The 15,163-nt window shown below is 45.7% G+C and overlaps 2 protein-coding genes across 2 annotated transcripts in view; one reads left to right on the top strand and one right to left on the bottom strand.

The window, feature by feature from the left end:
• LOC135904313 (monocarboxylate transporter 12-like) overlaps positions 1-15,163 on the top strand; it is a 168,368-nt gene that overhangs the window by 53,199 nt on the left and 100,006 nt on the right. The window lies entirely within an intron of this gene.
• The window catches only part of LOC135904315 (lysosomal aspartic protease-like), a 29,481-nt gene that overhangs the window by 9,607 nt on the left and 4,711 nt on the right, over positions 1-15,163 (bottom strand). Inside the window, exons 2-4 of the mRNA XM_065434940.1 lie at positions 10,535-10,667; positions 1,958-2,081; positions 581-1,022 (exon numbers count right to left, since the gene is read on the bottom strand). Coding sequence (XP_065291012.1) covers positions 581-1,022; positions 1,958-2,081; positions 10,535-10,667 — 699 coding nt within the window. The remainder of the gene's footprint in view (positions 1-580; positions 1,023-1,957; positions 2,082-10,534; positions 10,668-15,163) is intronic.

Genomic DNA, 15,163 nt, shown 5'->3' with positions numbered 1-15,163 from the left:
AATGTGCATTGGCAAGGCGAGGTGCTCGAGAATGGCACAAACGCGTGAATGTTTTCTGCGACGCAGCCACGTTGATGCCGCTGCAAGAATGGCTCGCCAGGTATGGTTACGTTTTGCGTCGTTCGAGTACAAAGTGTAGGCACACTGGCACAAAGTGGAGCGTTCTTTATTGCGCGATTTTCAAACCCTCGCGCAGAAAATTGTGATTACCAACATATTATGCCTTTACTATACATGAGTATGCATGCACGACAAGCATAATGATGCGCATTACATACATGGAGGACGCTTTGTTTGCCGCTTCTTAGGTGCAATCATGTTTGTCTTATCCTTTAAATGCCCCAAGTGACAATGTAAACGGAGCACGTAATCGGTACTTGTGGGCTATTTAGTGAGCCATGATACTGATGAAGCCGCGCACTTGAAAGAAACGCGCTCAATTTGTGCATGAACGTGTCTATTTCGAGTGCGCTGCTTCATCAATAAAATGAAATAAAATGACATATCCAAATTTCGAGGCAAAGCGCACACGCGATTTGTCCCCGGCTGTGTCAAAAAACCAGCTATCATGAGTCCTCACCCATCCATCCTGAACTGCCAGTAACCTTTCTTGGTCACCGGTAAGTAGGTGACGTCTCCCTTGTAGTGAGCCTTGTCGACTCCCCCGAAAAGCACTTCACCACCGCTGGGGTCACTGAGGTTGCGATTCAGGTAGAAAGCAAACACCGGCGTCACGGCTAAGCCCTGTGCCATCATGTTGTCGAAAACGGGCGTAACGTTCAGAACGGCGCCCTGCGGATATCCCAGACCCAGGATGCCGTCAAACTTCCCAGCGATGAAGACCGGGCTGACCACCTCCGTGACTTCGGCAAACATCTGGCCCTTGACGCGCGCCTCACCGATCCCGAGATTGTCGATGCTGAGCTCGCCCATGAATGCGCCGCTTCCGTACTTGATTTCGAATTGGGTGCCGTTCGGGACGTACGTACTCGATCGGCTACTGTAGTACTTGCGGTGCACACCTGGACACAATAAGGTACACGAAAGGGAACATAAGGCCCACCGCATTATCACTATGCATAGCGTTCAGAACTATTACGAGCAGCAGGATGATTGCCACAATCATCCTGCTCAATCACGGTTGGAGTCTACCACCCTTGCTTCATCCTCGTTCGTGTTGCTCTAACATCACCGATGTGACAAGACTGCAGCTGTTGCCAAGCCCCAGCGATGCAGGCGTACAGGCAAATGTGACACTGATTTAAGTCACTGGTGGCGGAGACTGGCAGCTGGACACTGTTTTGCAAAACTTCATGTGGTGCTACGATAAATTCCTTAACAAGCGTAGTCCACATCTCGGAAAATATGCCTTAAGCAACGTCTAGGGGGCGAATCCGGCCCCGCTGAGTGCCACCTCCACAAGCAGGGACGACTCAGACTAGAATCGTCATACAATAAATATTTCTTCGGTATGGCAGCGCAATTTTGGAAGTTTGGCGAGTTGCTGCTGGTTCATTCGGGATCAGCGCGAATACGAGGGACGTGAAGTCAGAAAACGCTAGGCAGTGTTGTCTCCTCGTTTTTTTATTCTTGTGCCTCATCCCTTTGCAGCATGGAAGCTCGTCGTCTACATGTCGGCGTCTAATAAAGCAAGTTCAAAAAATATCAGCAGACTGCAATTCATCCTGCACTTGTGCCTTTCGACAGCAGCTGACCCCAGAGCGGGCAACGCCATTTTCCGTGTTGTGACCCCAATCATGGCTCACACGAACGAGGGCGATAGTTCAGGCAGAGGAATGCAATCATCTCAAGCAACTAGAAAGAAACAAATACAAAGCTACGCGTCGACAGACGTATAAAACAATTCCTTATGATACGATCAATTGGGCGCTAGGTGTCGCGGACGTGCAGTTTCTGTGCCTACAACAAGTAAGAAGCAGTCCGCTAATTTACTCACGACATCCGGGGACTCTCGCTGGACACTTGCTAGAGGGCACCAAGAGGTTGGAAGAGCCAGTGTCGAAGATGACTGAGAAAACTTGAGGAGGTGTGCCCAGCGTGATGTTCCCGTAATACTGCGCCTGCACAGTTTGCAAAGTAATCTGTGTTGTTCGTGTGCCGTTGAAGGTTTCCTGCACAAACCCGTAGACGCCAACGTATCCTTACTGGACAAAGCGCTAACCTGTTATGGAGCCTAGCTTGAGCGTCAGATCTCTGTGAAGATCCTAAATTTTCGAATGCACACACGAAGTGAAACGCAGTGCTGATATTTTATATGGAGACAGTGGACAAAATCAGAACAGCATTCGTAGGTCTTCACAAGAGGAGAGTAAATATTGTCATTATTATTATAAGCTGGAAATGTGCAATTGTAAAGCTTTATTGCTAGACTGTGATTTAACTCTCAATACATATAATGTAAATCACTTTCGCTGTCTGGACACAGAAAATAAGGAGATAAAATTTGCTAATAGGATAGTCGATCAAACGTACATCTAATTTACAAGATCTTGGATTTAATATTTTATTAGTAGGTTCATAAATAAAGGCCATCTAGCTAAGGGAAGCGCTGTCACTTGAATTGCGGCTTTCAGCATGACCTTGTTAGGGATGTTGATAACTACCGTTTGAATATTTTAAGAAAGCTATCACGGCAACCTGTGTGCACTACCTGACCCATGAAAAGTGGCTATATCCATGCTCCTGCGGCTGAATTACAGCGCAAAGAACCGAAGGAAAGGAGGACCTGTTCTCAAGGGAAGGCACAGCTGGTTGCAGATCTCAATGGTAGCCTAGCGTCTGATCAACACAAAACTGCATCCCTGTAAGCACCGCGCGAGGTTTAGCATGTTGATGGCAACGAAAACTTTGCTGATGCGGTACACGTGAGTGTACACTTCTGACGCGGCACAATCTTGGCAAAGCAGCTGTGGAGCTGCGGCACTTGATTTTACGCCGTTAAATTTATCAGTACACTGCTGATATACGTATCACACGACACCATGGTACATATGACAAGCCTGTTTTGATCCTTCAGCATCACTAGCGAAAAGTAAGGATGGGGCACTATAATAATTGAATAGGAGCTGACAACAGGAAGACTAAACTTATGTGTTTTCATGGCTCTCACATGCCTGTTACTGACTTGCTAACATAACAACTACATATCACTTTTTTACATGCGCTGAATTGATGCAACTGTGATTGTTCCCCTGTAAATATGTGCCAGCTGTTAAGCGCCTCAATATTTTGTGCCGAAATGTCGCGAATACGAATTTGTCAAATGAATGCAGAGGTTGCGGGGAGATATACGAGGAATGTTCCGAAAGTAAGTTTCGTCATTTATTTTCCAACAGAAACATTACTACTAAAGAAATACACCGTGGCATCATGAACTACACATCTCGCACTATTTTTTTCCACGTAGTCGCCACCGACATTGATACATTGTCGTAGCATGCAATCAGTTTGAAGAAAACACTCTGGTAACAATCGGTGCCCTGCGGTGCAAGGAATTGCCGCACAGCCTGGTCCATCTCAGCACTGTTTTGGAAATGCCGTGCCGCGTGTGCAGCTATCAATGCAGGGGAACAGGCAAAAGTCCGACGGGGCAAGATCGGTGCTGTAGGCTGGGTGATTGCATCTCTCTCATCCATAGCGACGAATATGATCTTGTGTGAGCCCTGCTGTGTGTGGTATTGCGTTGCCGTCCAAGAGGGCAACACCTGCACTCGAAAGCCCTGGTCTCTTTTTCGAATGGCGGACCTAGGTGTGGTGAGGCTGTCGCAGTAGCGTTCCACATTTATGGTTCCTTCATGGAGGAAATCGTGATTTGTGCTCGAATAACCTCGGGCACGTCGGTCTGCTTCTACTGTCTCTTCTTCGGCACTTTGTACAAGCCTCATTCCTCCTGCGCTGACGCTCCTTCCGTCGTTGAACCAGCAACAGCTGTGGATTCTTATGTCAATTGTTTGTTTCATCTGGTGTACCGTCTTCTCTCTAAAAAAATTACAAACCTTAATTTCGGGACGTCCCTCATACATGCCTAATTTTGCACTAAACATTGTCGTCTTTAACGGTAAAAATTGTTCATTGCTAGCCCAAAAAGAAATTTTTTATGCCATAGGCGACTATAAATTTCCATATGATGCCAGATGCTTTTATTTTTATATAGTGGTTTCAAAGAGAAAAAAAACTAATTTTATTGAAAAAATTCCAGGTCATTCCGCCCTGCCAAGTTAAATGACCAGCGGAGCTCTAAATATCGCGGTACTAAAGCTTGTAGTAAAGACGATCGCGATACTCATTGTCGCATAGTAACGATAGTCATAATGACTTTGTGGCCGCTGATCGGCATACTCGCAACTGCAAGCACATTTTTTTTATATTGTCAAATCGGCGCATGTACGCCGGTGGGTGGTCGACTGAGCCAGATCGATGTGGCACCACAAGCGAAATTACTCAAACAGGAAACGCTTAAGCCACTCCCTTTTTGATCCCGACACGTCCACATTGAAATCATCGACAACACATGTTGTATGCGCGATTCCAAAGAATGTAAGCCCTATTCGCTTCACTTTACTGAGTGCTCGTACCCTCTGCGTCACGGAGCTATGAGTGATTGCATTTTTAGCTTGCTTACGGTGCTATGAGTGCTTATGGAGGCATGAGCCATTGACAATTATAGTTTCTGTGTGCGGACACGAAAATTCTCTGGCACCCTAACCATATACAGCTGAGCTGTAAAAAGTATATTCACTTCACGGTGCTATGAAATCTCTTCTCATGCGATCAATATACGTATTTGCGTAACTCCGAATATAAAATTTACCTGCTGCGTTTAAAGAAGTTGTCGTGCTTACATATCCATTGAAGTACATTTTCTGTACTCCTGCGAAACCAGTTCATATTCATCATCCATCCAGTAAACCGTTGTGTTGTATCGTGTATTCCTGTGACAAGCAATGGCGTGACAGAAGATAGGCTTATATATATATATATATGTTTACCACACCGAGAGCTCTCAAATGACTATGCGTACTTTCCAGATTGACTGACTTATTTAGCCTAGCTTTGTTTTTAAATACATGTGGTTTTTATGCATTAACATTGGCATAACAATTGTGTAGTGCTCCTTGTGCTGGGCGCTGCTTTTCAGGCCAACTCCTTGGCTTTATCGATTAACAGACTTAGATGGTCTAGTTGGTTGCTGGCTTAATGGAACATGGTTATACCGGCCTGTTTTGAGCACAAGACACAGAAAGAATGCACACAAGACATTCGCCGACTGTCCTGTGCGCATTCTTTCTGTTCCATCAAAATGACTTTATCGGGCTGAAAACATGTACATTGTCTAAATTTATGCTACAAAAAATGCGCAAAATTTTTTAAGAGCGTGGACACTCCCAACTGCACCAAACTACACGCAACACAGCTGTAAAACTATAGCGCACGAAGGGCTGAAATGCGGAAATCATAAAAAAAGGAGGACATGGTTTATGGCCATTCAAAGATTGTGCAGTTGCCATGTGTCAGCCCAAAAGAGCAAACAATGCGCTGACACTGATGTACCACCTGAAGACAGATAAATCACTTAAGCAAGGTTTCACATGTATACGTCCCTCGAGAAGAGCTGTACGTTTTCAGGAAGTGATAATAGGGGACACTGAGTGGCCGCTCGAAGCGGTTGCAGACCATTTATCTTGGCAAACATACAAGACACTGGTACTTGAAGCATCACCAGTGCTATGTTAAAGCACCGCTTCCGTTTTACTACGCAACGCACTATGACCTATATAGGCAACAGAGTCTGAAGGGACGGGGATGAAATGTAAAAGTGATCGTGCGCTTCAATTTACGCGCAGTTTAAATAACTTCAGGTGATGAAAATTATTCCGGAGTCCACCACTGCGGCATGCCACATAATAAAATCTATTTTCTGGAAGAAAAACCTCAGAATTACATTTTTTTAGAGTTATAAGGTAACGCTGTATTGAGTATGGTGTAGCACGGCCACTGTACGTTGTTCTCATGACCGAGAAAACATAGATGCTTAGTTAATATTGCCATGGTGAATAAATTCAAGATAATATTATCAATACTTCAACCTTTGCGGGATAATTGGCAGGGCAATAATTACCTGGGGGAACTGACACCCTCTTGGGCAACTTTGACCAAGCGAGCCAAAGTTGTTGACAGCGCAGTGTTCTGCGTATAACTCATTCTGACATTTCTCGTCACAAAAAATACACCTTCGCTGTACATTATACTTGTGATCGAACGTTATGGACAGGCGTTGTTATCGTCGTGAGATCACATTTGCCATCCTCAATTTCGTGTTATTCTTCATTCATGATTAAACGCAGTCATGAGCAAAAGATCAAACAAACAAACATACAAACAAACAAACAAACGAACAATTAAATAAATAAATCAATAAATAAATAAATGCCCGAGTCCCATATGGCGAATACTTTTTTTCTTCGCATGCACTCTATAAATGCAGGCTGAAATGAAGTGGTAAAGGCTGGGTGCGCCTATTCGACCAATGGAAGGCACTGAGATCATTCAACATCGCACGGCTCTGCTAGAAGAAATGTAAACACTTTTTTCCTAATGGTGGTGGGCTCTAGACTTTTGCCATCGACTGTACATTTCCTGCATGAAATGCGGATGTGTTGTTTTGCTTGACTTCATATCAAATGAGCGAAAACGTTCATACCCATTCGCTTGATTTGCACTGTAAATGAATTAAGAGTACAACGCGTGTCCAAGCCTGCGTTTATTTTTGATTTCAATTCAGCAGCAGCGGAAACTGGATCAAATGCGAGCAGCGCACCAGATGCACCAAACTTGAGTAGCGCCTACAGCAATTTTCTGACCGACGTCCACTGTGAATTCTTTCTGATTGATCCGGAGGCATAGGAATATTTATCAAGCCGCGCAATCAACTTGTGCTCGAAATATGTGCATTTCTTTATGCCGTTTTTTGAGTATTTGTTTGATTGTTTGTTTGCTGTTTGTTCGCCCTTGTAGCAATGGCCTACTGCTTATCAGTCGTGAACACTATCACGCTACCAAGTGCCAGGGCGGGGGATTGAATCTCGGCCTGGCGGCCGTATTTCGAAGGGGGGGATATGCAATAAAGCCCTCGTACCATGCATTTGGCATACGTTAAAGAATCTTAGGCATTCCAAATTATTCCGAAGTCCTCCACTACGGCGTGCCTTATAATCAAATGACGGTTTTTGTAGCTAAAAACCCCACAATTTATAAGAAACCCCCATCAGCTGCCAAGCTGCACACAGACAGGGCGGTGTGCAATGCATATCGGGATAATTTCCGGAGCAAGCACACAACTTCCTCCAGGTTGTTTATTTTCCTTTGTGTCCTGATTATCTTTTATTTCCGACTCGTGCTTCAATAGCCGACTAGGTACTTAGGAGAAAGAAACATCGAGTGAAGTGTCCAAGTGTCGCCCCCAGGCCTACTTGCAATAAGTATCATCATCGTTGGCAGAGAAGAGCTTACACGTGCCGCTTTAATGCCCTAATCGCCACTGCTTTTCGTGCTTTTAGCATGGTACAGAGCACAAGTATCCGTTGTATGAGCATAATCAATAGACAGTGTACTGGATTCTCTGTTTAGTCCGTTTATTAGGGAGGCAATGTGTACATGGTGAAATATGTGGGACACGGATTAGATTAGCTGGCCAGAGCATGTCACATTTATTTTAATTACGTTTGTGTACTGTGGACGTCATTTGTCGCCCACACCACTCCCGGTTCACTGCGTCTGCCGTCGCTGTTCCGCTGTCACTGTATAGGGACAGCTACGCGCACTGCTTTCGTCCGCGTGTGCTCTTCGTGAAGGAAAGTTCAGGTGACCAACCCGCTTTTGGGTGAAACTGTGCCGTCGCAAATCATCGTTCGACCCGCCACCTTAGAGATGCACTGGCACGGAGGTTGAGAACCCGAGAGGAGGCAATGAAACGAGCACGCCAAATTTTTGCAGGTAAAGAGGACGAGGTGTGCGCAGAATCTTCCATCATTGTAGCAGCAGCCCCTGCTTCTTTACTCACCGCAGTGGTTCACTGGGCTGCGGGGTATAACTCTTGAATCCGCTGATGCCCGATTTGGAACTGGTGCTTAAATAAAGGGTTCGACGAAAACTCGTCTGGTCGGGATTGTTCAGTCAAAGTTGAAATGGACGTCGGCAAAAAATATAAAAGAAAAGAAAAAAAAACAACAAGACGTTTCGGCTCCCACACGGGGGCCCTGTTCCCAATGAAAGCAAACGAAATATTGAGACGATCAAGTACGTGTTAATAGATGGTGCAAAAAACGGACATAAATGGAAGGAAGGCGGCCTTCATTGCGGTTCAGCGTGTTATCCGTAGCCTGCATGCATACGCGAGGTTAGATTACATCGGTGGCTAGCACATGCGTTCTACCCCAGTCAATATCATGTTTTTCTGACAAAGAATACTCATCAAGAGCGTTAGAAGACACTTTGTTTTCTGACATCATAATAGCGTTCCTTGATGCGCCTTTGAAATTTTGACCCGTCTCGACGATGTAGACGTGATTACAGTCTGAACAAGGAGTATTATACACAACACCTGGTTGCTTGTCTTTTGGAAGCTTGTCTTTGACATTTACGACTTTTTCAGTTTTTTTTTTTTTTGCCAGCTCGTATGAAACGAGCACGTCAAAATAACGAAGTACACGGGCTAAGGCATCGCTAGAAGCGGGGGAATATGGTATCGCAGCACGTTTACGAGTAACAAACTAGGCTGGACGTGTAGGTGATGCTGTACTGAAGCCACAAATGAAGCAGGATTGTCGTTAAGTGAAAGTTCATGATGAATGACTTCCAAATCTTTTTTCTAAGTCTTTAGGGGAGCTGCAGGTTTGATGCAAACGTTGTATGAGCGATGCGGTGGCGGAATGTTTGTGTCAAGCAGGATGAATTGACACAAAGATCAAGTAGCGACCCGCGTGCGTAGGTTTTCGGAATACATTGAAACGAAGTCCTGTCCCTTCACGTTGCACCATACCACTAAGAAAGGAAAGCAACGATCCTCCTACAATTCAACTGTAAAATTTATGGCCGGTTCTATTGAGTATAAAATTGACGAAAAAGAATCCAAGGCATCCTTCATTATGAAGCAGAAGCGGCCGTCCACATATCTAAGAACAATTCTTGGTTGTAGCACTTACGATGCTTAAAGATTCGTTTATTTCATGGCACATATTGACAGAACAAGTGCATGTCGTTCCGAAATCGCACGGAGAACTTAGTCCTCCTATGCTGTGGTTAGCGTGTTCGCACCCACTAAGTTCCGATGTTTCTGAATGATATTTATATAGCTAAGTGAAGAAAGGTAAATGCATTTTTTGTGTAGTAATATGGAATAAAACGACAAAGAAGTGAATTCGTTATTACCAATTCGTTTTGAACAGCTCATGAATATGCTTGGAAATTGTAAATGGGCTGCGCAGAGCAGTTTGGCAGAACATTATTCCATACTATTACTAATAAACTACCGAAGCTTCACCGGTTAATAATAGTGGCAGTAACATTACTACTATATTCAAAGTTATACTACCTGCAAAAATTTATGCAGATGACTCACGAAGGTTTACGGCGCATTTATTAATATTATCGGTTGTAAACAAAAACGTGCAGCGATGCTGTATCCCACTTTTACGTCATTATCTAGCTTTAACACACAAACTATGTTAATTTTATTTACGTGATTGTGGCATGAGTCTTTCCATGAATATTTTGACATTCAGCCACCTATGTGTGCCAAGGTGACTTGTGAATTGATTTCTGCATGCTACCAGGGAGTACATGCGGCTGTGTAATTTAAGCCCATAAACGGCACTTCATCTTCCGCTATAAGTCGCATGCAGAACCTGTAGCTCATATTTCTTGTGAACGTAGGAGAGAAGGGGGAGAGAGAGAAACCGTATCAGGAACGAAGGCAGGGTAACCGGTAAAGCGTCCAGATGGCTAGTGCACATGAGCAAAGAGACAGGAGGCAATACAAGGAGGATAGAGACAGGGAGATGAAAAAAAAAAAGAATTTAGATTGTGGGGCGTTACATGCCAAGGCGAAAATTTGACTGTGAGGCACGCCGTAGGTGCGGCAGTCCAGATGAATTTTGACCAGCTGGGCTTTTTTAATGTGAACCTAATGCCCGGTACACGGGCGTTTCGGCTTTTCGCCTCATCTAAGTGCTGCCGCCGATATTGGGATTTGATCCCCCAACCTCGTGTTAGCAACGCAATGCCAAAGGACCTAAGCAACCACGGCGAGTGAAGAGAGAACAACCATGCTTTCTCAATGGACGCACGCACAAGTAAAACAAAATTTGGTAGAAGGCGACTGCAAAGGTCTGTAGGCAACAAAAATTGCAGTGAGCCCCCTCTGAGCCATGTGCAATCTTGAGCGGCGAGTTCCGTGTTAGATTTTGACGGTCAAACAGAAGTCGGTGATGGAATCCCAGCAACGTGCAATACTTACGTTGACGTAATTCTTGAGTGGCTCCATGATTGGTCTCTTGGCGTTACTCGAATACAGAGCGGGAGGTACGTTGAATGGCCTGCCAAGCTTTCGGTACTGCTCGTGAACGTTTTTCACCCTGTGCAGTTGCACCCTAAAAAACAGAACAGCAGGATATAATGACTGAAAAGAATACGAAAATGTGAGGGGCAAGAACGTTCAATAGTCTCAACCATACGAAGTAAGAGATAATGAAGCCAGAAAACATTCACCCACGTTTAAGATACTCCTTAACGCGAAATATGGGCGCAGATCTGTACCCGTTTTCATTTCGTGTGCCACTATTTTGTATTGTGATTATATAGGCACACGGCCTATACAGCGGAGAATAACTACAAATAATTGGATTAGGTTTGAGGTATAACACCCTATTAGGAATAGAAAGCTGTGAGTAGCGTACCTGGCGCGGACAATCTGTCTCGTGCGGCACAATGCAAAAGGAGTGAAGTGTGGTGCGACTGCCTCACTAATCGCGAGATCACGAGCGGTAGCGCGTGGTTGACGCGTGGGCGTGATTCGCAGCAGGCGCCACGAATCGCTGTTTCCGTAAAGACGACGCCCGCTACTCCGGCGCCATATCGTACCCATCGTAGCCGAGCAGCCCGTCTTGCGCGGCACTACGCTTTCCTCCTCACGCTTTCGTTCCATCAACGACAAGAGCGGCCCTTCGTCGCGGGAAAACCGTGCCACCACTATCAGCGGCGACAACACCCAAGCGAACGTAACATCGAGCCTTACGTGTAGACTCTTGCCGTCGCTCCCAGCAGGAGCAGTGATCCTCCTCACGCACGATCGCACCGCGGACTCACTCAGCAGCTGACGCCGTCGACGAGCGTAGCCCCCCCTCCCCCCCTCTGAAGCGCAGATGAGATCACCATCACATGGCTGCGGACGCCGTGGACCATAGAGTGTTTCACTATATAACGTATAAGGAAATCTGGCGCTGCTGCCCTGTGGCATCCATGGGAATGCCAGTATATTCTGACTTCGGATTGGCATCGTTCTCGGAGAGCCAGGACACCATGAAGACGCGCCTGGCAAGCCCCGTTCCGTCTGTCACAGTGATTCATTTTCTTCTAAAACAGCATGTAAAAAGCTGTTTTAGCTTAATTATACACAAAAACATGTTTTATTTAACTATGAGAAGGTGTTATTGCATGTACAATTATATGAAACGTAAAAAGTATAAGCGCGCCGATAAAGTTGGAGGACGGACGAGAAGATTCGCGCTCGCTTTGAAACAGTTTGTCACCTGTTCTTGCTTTTCTTCGCTTGGTCATGCATTGTATGTGAGTAAAGATGTAATACGCGGGAATGGAAACATTTTATGAAGATTTTACTTTCGGAACGCGTTATTTGTGTAGCCACATCCACGTTTTAGATGAAGCCTCTTACAACACCAGCCAACACAAGCCTCGCAGACACATATACCGTCATTCCCATGACGGCACGGCGCCCCTTAAGAAACTCGCATAGACGGTGGGGCCAAATTTCCCTCTAGGTGTTATAGTAAGAAACTCTATGCCGTAGCCGCCGTCAACTGAGAGCATGCGCCGGACGTTTCCCGTGCGCTCCGGCACTTTTCGCCTCATACTTTCACTGTAGCTTCCTCCTCCGCTTTCCTCCTCGCGTTGAGTGAATTCTGGGGGTTTACGTGCCAAAATCACGATTTGATTATGAGGCACGCCGTAGTGGGAGACTGCGAATTAGTTTTGACCACCAGGGGATATCTAACGTGCCCCCAATGCAAGGGACACGGGCGTTTTTTGCATTTCGCACCCATCGAAATGCGGCCGCGCAGCCTGGATTTGATTCCGCGACCTCGTGCTTAGCAGCCCAAGACCAAAGCCGCTAAGCCACTAGGGCGTGTCCTCCTCGCGTTGTCTTCGCTCTCGCGGGAGCAAGAGGTCACTTTTTTCACCCGCCGCTGTGCACCGCTTTCGCTCACTCGTCCTTCGCTCTGGTCGTTCGCTCGGTTACACAATCGATGCGCATGCACGCCGACGCTCAACGCAGGAACGGGCGCTGATTAGCTGCGCTCTAAGAGCACAGGAAAACCTAAGCGCTTATTTTTTTTATGTGCAGGGAAAGGGAAAAAGGTTGATGAAAAGATAACTTTCCTCAATCGAAAGCCCGAGCTATATATTCCGCATTACACGTGCGGTACTTTACCGATAAAGCTACCTCAGCGGCCAGCATCACGCCCACCTTCAAGGTTGTTTTTGTACAAGATTAGCCCTGGGTGGCCTTTGAACATTGGGAGTCCGATATACGCGAGATTAGAAGCAGGCACATGACAATAAGCATGTTGTTTAGGCCAAACCTCGGGCCATATAACGCAAAGCTATTTCATTTTTATTTTATTCCTACAGCTTGACGTCAAACTTGCGTAATCGCCAGCGCAAGCATCGGGCGTTGACCCAGAGTGTCGTTATAAAAACCAATCAAACGGTCTTATTGTTTCTAGAAAGTCACTTTGTTTGCTTTAAAAACGAATAGCATTGCCTGCCTTTACAGTTTTTTTTTTTATCTAAATGGGTCACAAGAGGCGAACAGCGTGCAGAAGTGAAGGGGCATCGGCGGGTGCAGTGAAAGCAGATAACCGGATGAGGAGGGTGGTGCCGGCGTCTGCGATTGGTCTGCTTACCCTTGTTTAGCTTGTGGTGGCTTGTGGAAAATCGCGGTGGCATGCAACGGGGAGTTGAGAATTTTGCTAAAACGGGCACTCAGTAAAGGAGAGTTCGGATGAAGATGACGTATGTGCGCCGGAAGGGCTGGACAACGTTATACTACCACGCATAATTTTTCTATTATACGCAAAGAAATACATTCTCCACTTCAGCTCCAAGTGGCTAGCGCCAGAACAATCGGTGGGCAGCAGCCATTCTCTATTACGTTCGGAACGGGGAACTCTCCGGCATTTCCGCAAACATTTCAATTTCTTTCGGAATATTAAAGAAGATTTAAAGTGTAGACGTCACCTTGACATGTGGGATTTGGTTTTGTGATATTGCGGAGCAGGCAGGCGCAGTCGGGACAGACTCCCCCCCCACCCTCCTCCAAAGCGACCAATAGCGGAGGGCAAATGACAAAAACGGCGTAGAATCGAAAAAAAAAACGTTTTCTTGGCCTAGACATGCTTCATCCATGTATATACGGCATATCACATGGGTACTTTGGGCGGTGTTCGTGACGTCGCGTCACTGAAGGGCGAAGTCGGCTGGGCCCAGAAGTTTTTGACTAGTCGGAGAGGGCTAATGGCGGAGATTAACTGCAAACAGATTGGAAGAGGTTTGAGTTTTAGCACACCCTATGTGCAACAAAACACCGAATTCAGCTTTGCTCTTGCAGAGTGTTGTGCAGCTGCCAATTATGCAACAATTCGTGATGGAATTATTTCCACCGGTACAAAACACCCTCCTAAGATTGACTGCGAAAGCGACTAAGTAAGCTTAGTTGGGCAAGTGGTACGTGGCCGCTACGGCTTAGCAAAAAGTTTACTTGAGTGCGTTGGTTCATATTGGCGAAGTAAAAATATTGCGCAACAAAGACGACGAGAAGTAACACATTGTACAAGATAGGTGCTAAGATCTGGTCATGTCTTATAATATAAAGCGTGAAACTTTTTCTATACACCATACTTGCTATTTAGTGCGTGTTTTCTTTTCACTGCTTCTTGCCCTCGTGTTTTTTTCGTATATTTTTACTTCTTATTGAAGTTACACCCTTATCGTGGCCTAATCATCGTCAAGCCCCCTCCTCATCCAGGGCATCATTCTGCCATAAAGCGAAGAAAAGAATTCCGGCAAAACCCATTCCACTACGGCTGTCGATGTAAGTGCAATTTACGTTGAAACATTGTAACGAGCCGCCGTATTGCTGAAGAGACCTTCTTTTTTACAATCTGGAGCGGTCATTCTGAGATTCTCATTGCTTCGCGTTCGTTTCTTCCACGCTAATGTGGTGATCGGTGTCAAATAAAGCATTCTCCGATGCTTGCGCAAGTGTTAAATGTAAATGTTATGCACAGGGAAACAGATGAAGAGCTAGTAACGGAAATGCTTGTCCAAAATGACCTGTAAGGGAATGTACTTTCACATGGTTCTCTGCAGTCGATTTTCTGTCGCTGACTTCACCCCTTCTATGTAGCTCGACGCTCCTCGATGAAAGCACGCTAAAGTCCCAGTTTCGTCGCAGTTTCGTCCCAGTCGCAGTGATCTGCGTTATCACGGAACACGTCTCCGTGGAAGGTGTTCGGTGCTCTTGAGTTGTGCAAGGTACAGGGAATAGGCGATGCACAATTTACGGGCTGGAAATTCCTTAGCTGTTCTTTTGTCTGGAAGCGGTCCCAGTTGAGGGTCGAGTCCCCAGATTTTTCTTTTGGCAGGAACAATCTTACGAACCAGACGTTTCCTACTTGCCAGGATTTGGCGTGCTATTGGCGTGCTATTAGACTTACAGAATGGGTGACAAGGTAACTTTATCGGAAAATTCTATGTGTCCGTTTGCATAATCCCCCTGTTTGTTCAGACATTATAGAACAAGCAGATTTATGAAACAGGGCCTATAGGATTTTCTGATAGGGGAGGG

The sequence above is a fragment of the Dermacentor albipictus genome, chromosome 2 (assembly GCF_038994185.2).
Source record: "Dermacentor albipictus isolate Rhodes 1998 colony chromosome 2, USDA_Dalb.pri_finalv2, whole genome shotgun sequence".
Taxonomy (NCBI): domain Eukaryota; kingdom Metazoa; phylum Arthropoda; class Arachnida; order Ixodida; family Ixodidae; genus Dermacentor; species Dermacentor albipictus.
Note: the sequence above shows the minus strand (reverse complement) of the source record. Positions and strands in the feature narration are given on the sequence as shown.